The sequence below is a fragment of the Aythya fuligula genome, chromosome 2, assembly GCF_009819795.1.
Source record: "Aythya fuligula isolate bAytFul2 chromosome 2, bAytFul2.pri, whole genome shotgun sequence".
NCBI classification, from domain to species: domain Eukaryota; kingdom Metazoa; phylum Chordata; class Aves; order Anseriformes; family Anatidae; genus Aythya; species Aythya fuligula.
The window spans coordinates 124051374-124065427 of record NC_045560.1 but is presented as its reverse complement, the minus strand read 5'-3'; the positions used below and the strand labels follow the sequence as shown (position 1 = coordinate 124065427).

Genomic DNA, 14054 nt, shown 5'->3' with positions numbered 1-14054 from the left:
TCTGACCTTAGTTGTGTGTTATTTAGCAGTTAAATGGGCAAGATTTCATGCATTAATTTACACTTCCTATACTGAAGATGAATGTTATGTTAAAAAAAAAAATCTAGTTTGTTTTATTTTTATGTTTTATTCCTGCATAATCTCTTCAAAAATGGGTCCGTCTCTGTAGTAGCAGAGAAGCATTAAATTTTGAGTTTGTTGAGAATTGTATCTATAATCTGTGACTTTTTCTTTCCTGATACTTGTAGGAAACTTGTTAGAATAGTGAACCTGGCAATGTAAAGTTCTAAGTTGGTTTTGATCATAATTTTCATTATTTGGATTTTTTTTTTTAGTTATATAAAGCCATATAAATTCTGCCTTCAGCTCCTCCTTATACTTTTGCTTCTGGTAGTTTTTGTATTTAAACATTTGATTTAAGCTCTTTTTACCTTGCATTCTTACTTAACCTTTCTTATAATTTTTTTTTCTTTTCTACTAGATATAGAAGGGACTTCTGAAAGTGCGAGTGGTGATGGCACGATTGTAACATTAGAGGACGGCAGTGACAGTGAAAACATTCAGGCAAATGGAATTCCAGGGACTCCAATTTCTGTTGCTTATACACCATCTTTACCAGATGACAGATTATCTGTCTCTTCCAATGATACTCAGGTACAGGCAGGTATAAATTAGGAAATACTGAAAAGGAGTAGGATATTTGAAGTATTGCCCAACACTTGTGCAGAGAATGTTTGATGTAAGTCGGTAAAATAAGTTACTCGGATGAGTACAAGTATTGTGGTGTTCTAAACATAATTTTCTTTTAGTGCAGTATATACATTTATCTTTTGTAAATAAATATTTGTATGTGATTAGTTTTTTTATCGTGACTACCATATTTTTAGCTGCAGTATTAGAAGTGTTTCAAGATTAAGGAACTGTTAGGTTTTTCAAAATGCTCCTAAGAAGCAATAAAACTAGCATTCAAATACACATTTAGTAAAGAGTGTAACCTGTTATAGACATACTTGGATCATTTTCACATGCTTTTTTCACATGATAAATATAAATTGAAAGCCCATAGCATGCTGTACTGCTATGATTCTGGATAAAAAGCTTTGTCTTCTTCCATTAAGAAGAGAGATATGAGAACACACTACTACTGTGGTATCAGATAACAGCATATGCATAGTATCAACTGACGGAGGGTCTCTGTTATCAAAGTACTGAATAATTATGTTTGGGGATAATAGATTGCAAGCTTGAAAACCAACAGTCACACATGCCATATAAGTGGAAGATTAACACTAAGCATTTTGCTGATGTAAGGAAAACAATACCAAATGGCATGAATTTAGAGCAATGCATCATACAATAGAAGTATTGCCAGATGTATGTTGACACAGATATGTAACTGCTTGCATTCTATGTGAATGTCAGTCGTTTTTCTTAAACTAGTTATCTAGTAAAAATGTCTGAAGGCAGTTCCCTTGCAAGTTGTCTTTTTTAAACTTGACCCACATAGCTTCATGACATTACAGCTTAATGTAATTCTGGATTTTATCAAGATAGCAAATTTTATTAGGGAATTTATTCATTTTAACTGGACTGCAGAATTCTTTTTTGTTTTAATTTAGTCTTGAGACCATAAATCTATAGTGAACTGGTTATATTTGTATAATATCTTAACTTCTTGTTGCTAGGAGGTGGGGATTTCCCTACACACCCTGCTAATGCAAAATGGAATACTGAAATATGTTAACTTCTTTAGGAATCTGGAAATTCTTCAGGACCTACACCTGGTGCTAAGTTTTCCCACATTTTACAAAAGGATGCCTTCCTTGTATTCAGGTCACTGTGTAAACTCTCCATGAAGCCCCTGTCAGATGGACCGCCAGATCCAAAGTGAGTAGAATTAAGAATTCTCATAATAAATCTTTTTTTAAATTTGAAAATAAAAATATATATATATTTTAAACATTTGTGAGGCTCCACAGTTACTGAAAGAAGAACAGTATGGTTAAAGAAACTTCAAAAAGGTACTTTCTATGTTCTAATACTTTTTTTGTATGTGAAATGAAAGCATCTGTTATTACCCATCTGTTCTCTAGAAGTTTCTTAATAATGCCTTCACTGCCTGTAAGTACATCGTGTTCTTCCTAGTTCCTCTGTATAATGATTTTCAGCAGGGTCTGTAAAGAAGGTCTTAAGTTGGTTTAGGTCTCAGCTATTGTTACTCTGCTTTTAGGTAATACATATGTTTATAACCATAGTCAGTTACACCCCACATGTTCTTTTCTCTTACATGTTTGCTGCTAAACAACAAAAATAAGATATTGTCCTCTATGGTTGGGTGCCAGTATTATCATGTCTGGTGGCAATGAACTTTGCTTTTCTGATCTCTTACGGAATCCATATGCCTCTTTTGTTCTGCATGTTAGAAAAACTTACTAATAATTTTCAAGAAGATTCCTTTTTTGTTCCGAAGGTACTAAAACTGTAAAATGAGCAGTGATGAAAGGCCCAAAATCCTTTAAAATAAAGTCATGCTTACTGTTCCAGGGTCTAACTTATAAATTAGGTAACTTTAAGATGGCTTAGTTTAATCACCAATATCAATGTGGTAGGTTTAATAAACTGAAATTTATAATATAGTAGAAAGGGGTTTGAAGGGTTAGTCCGGAACCTTTTTCAAACTATTATCTGCCAATGCACTGTGGAAAGTCAGGATGTTCAGGAGCGAAGGTTGAAACAATGAGGTTTTTCCTCGCCATTATTTGAGAATTTGTCTTCCAGGAAGTGCCATGAAAATCCTGTGGGTTTAGTCAGTTCTCTGACACTGAGAATGTCCATTTATAAAAGGCTTTAATGGATTAGCTCACCCTGGAAGGGCAGCAATAGCTAATAAGGTGCTTAGAGCATCTCATCTGAATCAATGGAATCCTTGATGTTCATAGTAGACCTGATTAAGCTCTCCATCTAGAACAAATGAGAGGAAATGATGTTTAGGACAACAGGAATTATCTGCAGAGACATTCAAAGATGTCCTGTGTTTGGAGAAGCATCTAGAATTTTTCTGTGCTTCTGAGGCATTGATGGCTTTATTGAACTATTAGAAACATGCTGTAATTGGAAAAGGAGGCATAGGATACCTACAGAGCTTAAATAAATAAATCTGTCTGCCTCTCGACAGTGAAATTAGCCATGAAGCATTTAATGAAACTACTTTAAAATTTTAGCTAACTGGATGCAGAGCTTTAGCGTAGTCACAAGGCTGAGAGCTGAGATCAAGATTGCGCTCCTTGGGAACTTGCTGATGTTTTTGTCTCCTTTTTCCCTACAATAAAATAAGGTGTGGGAGAAATATCCTGAAGTTTTGTGCATTAGATTTCAGTCCTTAAGCTTGTTTTAAGTTAAGTAGGCTTATGCATCCCTACAGAACTGATAAGGCCAACAAATTTAGACTTGGGTTATGAGTTGATGCTCACTGGAAATGGTCAATATTTAATATTTTATTTACATTTTAAATTCTCTTTATACTTAAATTCTTAAATAAATAGCAAAGTAAGACAAGGTCGTGTGCTGTCTGTACTATTAATGCAGTGTCACACAAAAATAAGGCTTTTTTGCATCGAAGAGTGTTATATTAGGCTACATGCAGTTGTGCAGTCCCTGAAGAAAGGCATTTTCATGAAGAACTCATACTGAGAGCTGTTTCGGGGCTTTTATGTTGACTCTGGGGTCATTAGGAGGAACAAGAGGAGCAAATTCCTCACTCACTTTGTCTACTCTAAAGTGTCTTCAGACAAGAAGTTTAAGTTCAGGATTGTATTTTAGGAGCTTGAAGTGGTGGCAAAGTGATTGTTTTTTCCAGCCCGCTTTGTTTGCCAGCATGCAGGACCCATCAAGTTTATTCATAAAATATTTGTTATGAATTTGAGCTTTTATTTTAGCCAGTCTATTTCAATTAAGCTGGTATTTTTGCAGAATAGAGCAAATAACGAAGTATTATGTGTGTGACATGTGGCGAGAAGAGATCCGTACCATATCTGGGCTGTACTATTTGAAAAATGTCCTTTCATTGTTCCTCACATTTCATAACTGTCCTCTGTCAGTGGGTGGTTGTTCAACAAAAGCTGGGCAGTCTTGTTGGGAAAACCATTTCTGTCTGTACTTTTTTTTGAGATGATCAGAAGTGGGAAGGAGCTTTGGGAGTCTGAGGAAAGAAAGCTTTTCTCCCAGAACGCTATTTAAATTGCATTATGTTTTCATAGATACAGATTTCCATCCTCTACACGTTTTTGTTGTTTTTACCATAAATAGTAGCTCTGTTCTGACACGAAATCTAGCTTTTTTTCAGTCTGCAATGAAGCATGGTGTTACCGTGGAGCTCTTGACTACACTACAGTTGCCTGATTTTGCTAATGCCACACTTAAAATAGGCACGTAATGCATCCTAGCTGCTCTTGGAGTGGGATGGGGCCAATGACTGATACATAATGTAAAATACCACAGTTAGAGGAAAGAGATGTCAGTGCTGGGAGGAAGTAGGTCAGGCAGTTACAGCTGTTGTCTTTGTTGTCCTTCAGCTCTCTTCCCATGCTGGTGAAAATAGAGAAGGAGAATGAATTTCTAAAGTCACTTCTCACCTTTCAGTACTCAGGATTCTGTAGATAGGATGGATGTTATATACGGGATCTTCCAAACTATTAAAAGGGAGGGAAAAAAAGTACTCCATTCATCCTTTGACTAAGAAAGGACAGCATTGCTTGCTCTTGCCACTGTTAAGAGGTGTGCTGTGTTATAGAAGAGAGGATTGGTAACAGTGGTAGGAAACAGTAACTGGTAAAGGTTATTCTTGCTCACCCTCTTGGCTGAAGGATGACTAGTTTAACAGAAAAAATCATCTTTTCATGACTCTTTCTATACCATATTTTTTTCAAATTTGTGATTATTGCATGAGTGTTCCACATAAAAAGTCACTGTGGAGTATTGATTTCTCAAAAGAATGTTTGTTTGTTTGTTTTATGACTTACCTTGGGCTGACACATGCTGTATTGTTTCATTCCAGATCTCATGAACTGCGATCAAAGATTCTTTCATTGCAGTTGCTTCTGTCCATTCTGCAAAATGCAGGACCTGTCTTCAGGACAAATGAGATGTTCATTAATGCTATTAAGCAGTATCTTTGTGTTGCACTGTCAAAAAATGGAGTCTCATCAGTTCCAGAAGTTTTTGAGCTTTCACTTTCCATATTTCTTACCCTCCTCTCAAACTTCAAGACTCATCTAAAGATGCAGATCGAGGTACGTTACATGACTTTCTAATTTTAAAGGGGAGGGAGGGGTGTTAAGTCTATATTGATATGTCTTGCTCAGAGAAATTTGTTTTTCTTCCTGAATCTCAGCTTTTGCATAAGGCTTGTCAGATCTACCCATGCACAGAAGCTCTTTCTCATCCCGTGATAATGGGTGAAATGCCCTTGAAACTCCGTTTGAGTAAACCAGCAGCATTTCCCTTGATATACTTACAGATTAAGTAAGATTTGCTCTGTAACATCAGAAGTGACACTTGAGGCAGTGACAAGTTCATTGGTGAAGTGGAAAGTGATGGGAAACTTTTGTAGGGAGGGTTGTTCAAAGGAAATAAAATCCATCATATTTTAACTTAAACATAAAATGAAGTCTCTAAAACGAAGTAAGCCATTTCATCACTTAATAGTAGACATTTACATAAATTAATAATTTTTACTGTGCAAAATGTGCTTTGATTTACAGATTGCCTCATAAGTGTGGAAGTGAAGTGTGAAATGATGTTGGGAATGTCAATAATGTTTTTGTTACAGGACCTTGATTTCAGGGATTTCTTCTTCTGTGGATGTCAGTGTATGAGTTGGTGTCATGGTAGCTTCAGAGGAAGAACCTAATTTTCATAAGTTTGATGGTACTCATTATCTATTACAAAGTACAGGGGACAGCAGTTTCAAGAAACTTATTCTTTTTCCTGGTTGTGAATAAAGAATTCCTCTTCTTTCAGCTGCTGATCCTAAAGGTTATTCGGAAGATGTGGGTAGACAAGTAGATATCTTCACATTCAGTTTTTGTCTTGGAGCTGTAAGGAGAGCCATATGCTCTGATTTACAATATGCAAAATCTATATATTTTGGGATTGAGGCAGTATTCTTCATCTGTTTAAGAAATTCTTGGCATATTTTAAAATGTAATTTCAGATTCTGTTGCAAGTGACCCCCACGTGGTCTTTTGACATAAGTTTTCAGCTAATGCTGTCCTCTGACAGTTAAAATAGCGGGTCTTACCTGAATTATTTTGTAACTGTATTTCTTAAATGGGTCACTGGTTATATTTGCAGTAATGTATGGGCTAACTCTGACACACTTTTCCTTCCCCCCACTTTTATGCTTAAAGGTTTTCATGCAAATCCAGTCATAGGTATCATATCAATGAATTTCAGGTGTCACTTGACTGTGCTTACCATTTTTCAGCAACAGTAAATAAGCTATCACTTCTCTATTTTCAGTTGACCAAACTAAATAATGAGCTCTTTTCTGGTTTAATTTCATGATATGCTAGAAATAAAGTGTCGACTCAACATTATTTGCAATAAGTGCTACATACTATTTTTAAATACTTAAATATACGTAATTAGTACTGCTTGGAGAAATTGTTCATCCCAAGATACTCTTGTCCAAAGATGATACCAAAAGCAAGAAGTCTTGTATAAGAAGCATAGAGATTTAAAGTGTCACCGTAGTATGCAGCCCATGCAGTTAATTTCTCTTGTAGCTTAAAGATTTGGGCTTAGTTTTTATACTTGAAATGTTTCTCTGCTTCATCAGTGTTTTTTTTTTTTAACTCTCTGAAAGAAAAATAGTCTTCCTGATTCTACAGTGTATATAGTATTACTGTCTTAAAAACAAATAAATAAAAATGTAACTAAGGATTGCCTTTAGCATGATCTTTATTAAAATTTTGTCTTCCTCTGTTGAATTCCACAAAGTTGTGGCTAAAATCAGTACTCTGAGTGGTTTTAAGCTCTTGAAATTATATTCCACTTAAATTAGTCTTTGGTATGTTATGTGTTGAACTCCTTGTGTTTTGTAGGGATCCTTACTAAAAAAGTAACTGGGATTGCAGTGTATTCATGCTTTTCCTCCAAGGAGGCCAACAAAATGTAAATTTTGCTAGTGAATTTTGCTTGGGGCGATATCTGTACCATCAAGGATGTTTGAAAATCAATGCTGCCAGTTTTCCCCAAACATGTGACAAGGCAAAATTAGCCTTGTACTTATCTCTACCTATCCAATAGCATGAAATCTCTGTATAAAACACATACACATACACAAAACTGTCATATGAGGGAATATCTAATATTAAAAGCAGGGGTAGTTATGTATTTGGATGTTTGTGTGCTGCTCTCAGAGAACAGGAGCTTGAAGGCCTGGGGCTGTTGGCACCATTCTGGAAGAAACCCGCTGATAGATTTGGTAGCCACAACTGGCTGCGGAGAGGTGAGCGCTCAGGGGTGCAGAGCAGTGATGTAACGCTGCGTGGGATGGTGATGCAACACCATCGAGCAGTTCACATTTTGGGTTCATATGCTCTCACAGCTGTTGCCGCCGCTTAGGGAAGAAGCAAGAGAAAAAAGCCTGCTGTAGCTGCTAAGCATGCTCAGCTGAAATATGCAGGGTATAATACTAGTGTATCTCATGAGGGATACACTCAATTAAGGGAGGGTAAAATAGTCACTGTTCTGAATAAAAGCATCTGCACTGAAGCAATTTCAGAGAAAACTACTGTCAGTTTTGGAAGATGGTCATCCTATTAATGGATGTGCTGCGTTTTTTATGCTGTGCCTGACCAGTCCTCATCTTAGAACAGTGTGATACTATAGAGTGATTATTCTGTGTCAAGATGTTTCCCATTCTAATGATACTGATACTTTAAATTGGCATGATTTGCTGTTTATTACATCTGTGCCATATCATCATCTTGTAGGGAAGGTCTTTTGTGGTAAGGTAATAATCTCTTCTTTCCAAACCCCAAATGATACTGAACTTCTAAGAGCAGCATAGAATTCTTGTTAAACTAAATTGACATTCACGCTTTCACAGCACTGGTATGTAAGTAGTGAAGTCCTAATTTCAGCATGTCAGACATAAGTTGTTTTTCCACCTTTCAGTTTTTTCCCCTTTCTCCTGTCCTTCTAGAATGCTTCTTCTGTATTATCTGTATGCTTTCAGAATTACATGCATCAGAATGTTAGCTGTCAAATTTCATTACAATGTTTGTAATAAATTTTTTTTCCCTCTTCCTGAAATGTTTCATAGGTATTCTTCAAAGAAATTTTCCTGTATATCTTGGAAACCTCTACTAGCTCATTTGATCATAAATGGATGGTTATACAAACTCTGACAAGGATATGTGCAGGTACTAAGGACTGCTTGGCTCTGGTTTTTACATTTTTATGCTGAAGAACAAAACTGTGCTTGCCTTTCAATGAGCTGTATAGTTATTGTTCCAAGGTTGACAATGTCACTTCGTTTATAGATGCCCAGAGTGTAGTGGACATCTACGTGAACTATGATTGTGATTTGAATGCTGCAAACATATTTGAAAGGCTGGTTAATGACCTGTCGAAGATTGCTCAAGGAAGGGGTAGCCAAGAGCTTGGCATGTCCAATGTTCAGGTAAAAGAAATTCTGCCAAACTTTATGAAATTGCATGTTCCTTGGAATGGTAAATTAGGGCTAAACTCTTCAGTCAACTAATGTATTTCTTTTGAAATCTGTTCTAGGAATTAAGCTTGAGAAAGAAAGGATTGGAATGCTTAGTATCGATCCTGAAGTGCATGGTGGAATGGAGTAAGGATCAGTACGTAAATCCCAATTCTCAGACAACACTTGGTAAGACATGAGATGCCCTTCTTATGGTTTTAGTAATGAGATGTTGCAGGAACTTAGTGCATTTCTCCAGTATTTTGATATTTTTAGTTTCTAGATTGGTAAAACCCTTTGGGGGGGAGGGGGAGAGGGGAGGCACAATATTTGTATATTTTTGGGGTAGTATACAGTACACATTTTTTGGTTGTTGTCATTTGAAGAAGTTGTTTTTCTTAATTGTCTGAATCCCTGGAATGCTACTACATTGAAAATGACTAAATGCTGTTATTTCACACATTTCTAACTTTAAAGGGACTATAAAATGTACTTTGAAGCACTTCTAATTTCTTATTGATTAAATTACTACTAAAGCAACCCGGATGGGGAGCGGAAATTCTATAGCTATGCATTAATAGATAAAAAAAAAATCAATGTTGCAAGCAGTGAAGTAACTAAATCGTTACTTGCTTTAATCTTGTTTCTGTCTGACCTCAGATTAAAAGTCTTAAAGTTATACCAGAATTTTCAGATTAAGGGTTTAAAGTTGGTAGCTGAATTACCAATTTAAAATGGAAATTGAAATTTAGACATGGTTAGCACTGCTATCATTGAACTGAATGAGGGCCCCAGATACTTGGCTGATGTGATTATAAACACTTTTAGGTTCTCAGTTTCAGAACCTTCTAGTGTGGTTTGCTTCATGTCAAAAGTAACAGTGGCCTTGACAATAAAAAGATCTGTAACTAGATTTCTTAAGTTCTGATTTTTTCCCAAGCGCTTACAAACTATAGCTGCAATTTATGGCTTACATTTCAGATACATGATGTACTGAAAGAATCCTCCTTGATATATTGTAGTGATTTTTTGGTTGTTTCCCCAACCAAAACAAAACCAGAATATTTATATAAAAGATGAACAGGTCATTGAAGATAACTAGTAACTTTCAGAAGCCTTTGGAGAGCATTTCAAAAATAATTGAAGAGTAACCTGTGATCTTAATTTCTTTTCTCTGTATGTATTTTGTATCTATGTAATCCTTTCCAATTTATAGGCCAGGAAAAACCCACAGAACAAGACAGCAATGAAACCAAACACCCTGAGACAATTAACAGATATGGAAGCTTAAATTCCTTGGATTCTACTGCTTCATCAGGAATTGGCAGTTACAGCACACAGATGTCTGGCACTGACAACCCAGAGCAGTTTGAGGTCCTAAAGCAACAAAAGGAAATAATAGAACAAGGAATTGACTTGTGAGTGCCCTTTTATCACCCATGGGAGGGTGGATTCTTTTGGAGCTATGAAGATTCCTGGGTTTTTCTTCCTTCTCCTCATAGATACTCATCTTGTGTTAGGAAAAAAACTCTGGATGTAACAGCACTTCCTCTGGTGAAAGAGTGCTGAATGGTGTCCCCTTTGGAGCCTGTCAACAGTGTTTTGTGTTAACCTAATTCCTCACAGCTAGAAGATGAGTACTCTGAATGTTTGTTCTTTTTTCTCCAGACCTGCTTGTCTAAAAATAAGACTTCTGTATTTGGATAAAAAGAACATTGAACTCATGCGATCAATTGAATACTACCTATTTTACTGTGCACATTACTGATGGAAGTGCCTATAGTTTAAGATACTGCTCTCTCCTAATTCATTAACTTTTCATAATTTGAACTGTAGGATGGTATAATTTCTCAGTGGATTCTGAGATGAAACTTCCATGTGATTTCAGCATAGTCACCTCACCTCAGTGAGGTCAATCACTCAAAAATAAGTTTTCTGTAGTGGAGTTTTCAGACCTTGAACAAACATGCCTTAGTCCTTCAGGGCTTCAGTTTTATTTCAGTTCCTTGTCTAGTGCATTTTCATTCTTACAGGCACCTCTTTCATAGATTCATTTAGGTTGGAAAAGACCTCTAAGATCACCTAGTCCAACCTTAACTCATGGATTTCTAGAGTGATTCATTGAGATTAAAACAAAAAACAATGAAGCATAATTATTCATTTCCAAACCACGGATTTGCTGGGTTTGTGGAGTATTTTTTTCGTCACAGAGAGAACACTTTAAAATGTGCAATTTATTATATATTTATCTATCTACTTTTTGTCTCTGTGTATATATTTGTATATATTTAATGTATCTACATATATATGTATACACACATACATGGTTCAGGGATGTACAATAGACGTGGAATTCTAGTTGGTTTTGATTAGATCAGAGAAGAGCAGAAACTGTGTCCCAAAGCAAATGATAGTGTTTAGCTGTCTTTACTCAGACCTGCTTGGATGCCATGCTGGCAGCTGTGTAGGAAAGAGAAAGAGGTGGCTGTTTGCAGACAAAAAAAAATAAAAAATTATGAAGGCAATAATCGCAGAAGGGAGTAGCTTATTCCTATCTAATGCATAGCTTGATAAAGGAAAAATACTTAATATACAGATTTTTGATATCTCAGCCAAAACTCTTGAATCTTCTTTGATTAAGCAAGTAAGGTTTTGTGCACATACATAAAAGGGCTAACTCTTATTCTTTCCTGGTCTTGATTGTACAGATTCAATAAGAAACCAAAGAGGGGGATTCAGTACCTGCAAGAACAAGGAATGCTTGGCACTACCCCTGAAGATATTGCTCAGTTCTTACATCAAGAGGAGAGATTAGATTCAGTAAGAAAATTGTTTTCCTGATTTTTTTTTTTTTTTGCTCATGGTGATGTTTTTATTTTAATTGCAAATCACGAGTGTTTTAAAACATATAGCATTCTTGTACAATGAGAAAAAAAGGAAACTTTTCTCTCTTTGATAATTTGGGAAGTCAAGGAATTTAAAACAGAATATGTGAGAGAGCTGTACCCTGTAGTATAAGCATCCTGCAGTTCAGCAGGGTGTAAAGGAAAAGACTGACCTACTTGAGCTGACTCGAGACTTGCTAGTGTTGCTAGGAGCAGTTTACTAAACTGTATTTACTTTAGTCCAGAAAGGGTCTGCTAGAATTAACTGCAGTTAATAGGCAGCTAAAAAGTAATGTGGCACTACAACATGAAAAGCGTTTTTGCTGCCTCCCAGTGGGAAGTTACTTAATCTAGTTTCATTCTTTGATACGATTTACAGCTAAAAGCTGTTGCTGGGTTTGGGGGGGGTCCTGCAGTGTCTGGCAGAAGAGGGTGGGAATATCTTACGTTGGTATTGTCATGAAAGACAGCTTTCTGAAACAGCAGTGTATGCCATTATGCTTACTAGCCACCCTGTCTATTTTTTCCAGGGAAAGACTTGCATATAGCTTATGGATAGCATTGTAGCTGTGGCTGCAGTCACAAATCTCCATATTAAAATTTAGAATCAGCCATCAAAACAAAATTTTAATCTCAGTTTACATACATAGCCACCTTTATCTGAACGTTAGGTATTTTTCCGTGTGTTGTGTTGCATTGAGAGTGATTAGTGGGCTGTATTTGTACCAGCTGCATATATTTAGGCATCACCTGCTGGTTTTTGAGGTTTGTACTGTAGCTCAGTAGTTTTCATTCCTAGAGTAAGTTTCCTAACTACAAAGAGCACTACAGCAGGGAACTGAACACTCACTGTTAATACCAACTGTCCTTTGCACGTGTGGAATGTATCTAATAGAGTCAAATTGTACATGAATAAAATCAGAGGAGAAAAGCAGGCATATAGAGCATGTAAGAGACCATTGGAATATGTGGACAAAATACTTCACTTTGGAGAGTAGAGGAGAAGCAGCAGTGTGTCTTCATTAACTATGTATGAGCCTCTCTTTTTGTGACGCATGGGCAGTATCAGTGTGCTCTTAACTTGCTTTTCTTTTTCCCAGAGCAAATGTGCTAGTTTGTCTTTTCTATTCTTATTTTAGACTCAGGTTGGGGAGTTCCTGGGAGACAATGATAAATTTAACAAAGAAGTCATGTATGCATATGTAGACCAACACGACTTCTCAGGAAAGGATTTTGTTTCAGCTCTACGCATGTTTCTAGAGGGATTTCGTCTTCCAGGAGAGGCTCAAAAAATTGATCGCCTAATGGAGAAATTTGCTGCTAGATACTTAGAATGTAACCAAGGGTAAGCCATACTTTATCTAAAGAATTTCAGAAAGCTGAATAATAAGTAAAATTCGTAATATGTTAAACTTGATGTTATTTTTCTTTTCTCAACTCAGGCAAACTCTTTTTGCTAGTGCAGATACTGCATATGTCTTAGCTTACTCAATCATCATGTTGACAACAGATCTTCACAGTCCACAGGTATGTTGCTAGAAGAATATTTGTCTACTCTATGGATGTCTAACTTTCAGGCTTTGTGACAGTGTGGTTGTAAAAGCTTGACGTTCAATTTAACACCAGTATGCATGTAAGAAATGTGGTAGCTTAAGTTTGTACACCTGTTAAATAACAGTATTCTTTTCCATGGATACTGGGATTAAGTTGTTTTGGCTAGTCCTTGCTATAAGGTATTGATTGCCTACCCTGTGTTGAACACAACACTCAAAGTAGTGTTCTAGCCTACAATCAAAGGGCAGGACTTACATAATTGCTTACCTATTGATTTTAACACAGATCTGCTCCTTATTTCAGACAGTTTGAAGAAATAATGCAGACATATTTCAATAAATCTCAATTTTGCAGCACATAACTTTCAAACTTGTAGTAATTAGCCATCATTTATTTAAAAACAAATAAATCTGGAAAAAGTAGTGAACTCAGGAATTATATTTAAAATTGCCTGGTCTATGACAAAACAATTATTTTTTTTTAACATATGGCTAATAAATCTGCAGATCCTACTTGAACGTTTGTGAGTGTTGTAATGCCCACATGTCCATGGCTGATTTTGTAGATTTGTCGGTGTAGTCTTGCATAAAAATTTCTTTTGAGAGTCAGCAGGTTCATCCTTCATGGTAACTACTCGTCTGTTTGGCTGCTTTGTAGGCAGCATTTTAACTGCAATGAACATGCCTCATGTTCATATTAATAGATTCCTTCTGGGTTTCAGGTTAAGAATAAGATGACAAAAGAACAGTATATTAAAATGAACAGAGGTATCAATGACAGTAAAGATCTCCCTGAAGAATATTTGTCTGCCATCTATAATGAAATAGCTGGAAAGAAGATTTCAATGAAAGAAACAAAGGAATTAACAATACCTACAAAATCCAGTAAGCAAAGTAAGT

General features: G+C 36.1%; 1 protein-coding gene across 2 annotated transcripts in view; it reads left to right on the top strand.

Moving 5' to 3' along the window:
* Window positions 1-14054, top strand: part of ARFGEF1 (ADP ribosylation factor guanine nucleotide exchange factor 1) — a 90651-nt gene that overhangs the window by 46905 nt on the left and 29692 nt on the right. The window contains exons 8-18 of one of the 2 annotated variants that reach the window (XM_032180759.1): window positions 482-660; window positions 1754-1887; window positions 5054-5288; window positions 8330-8429; window positions 8550-8689; window positions 8797-8905; window positions 9933-10134; window positions 11425-11536; window positions 12741-12946; window positions 13044-13128; window positions 13877-14048. In XM_032180759.1, coding sequence (XP_032036650.1) covers window positions 482-660; window positions 1754-1887; window positions 5054-5288; window positions 8330-8429; window positions 8550-8689; window positions 8797-8905; window positions 9933-10134; window positions 11425-11536; window positions 12741-12946; window positions 13044-13128; window positions 13877-14048 — 1674 coding nt within the window. The remainder of the gene's footprint in view (window positions 1-481; window positions 661-1753; window positions 1888-5053; window positions 5289-8329; window positions 8430-8549; window positions 8690-8796; window positions 8906-9932; window positions 10135-11424; window positions 11537-12740; window positions 12947-13043; window positions 13129-13876; window positions 14049-14054) is intronic. The other variant, XM_032180760.1, reaches the window with a different exon arrangement.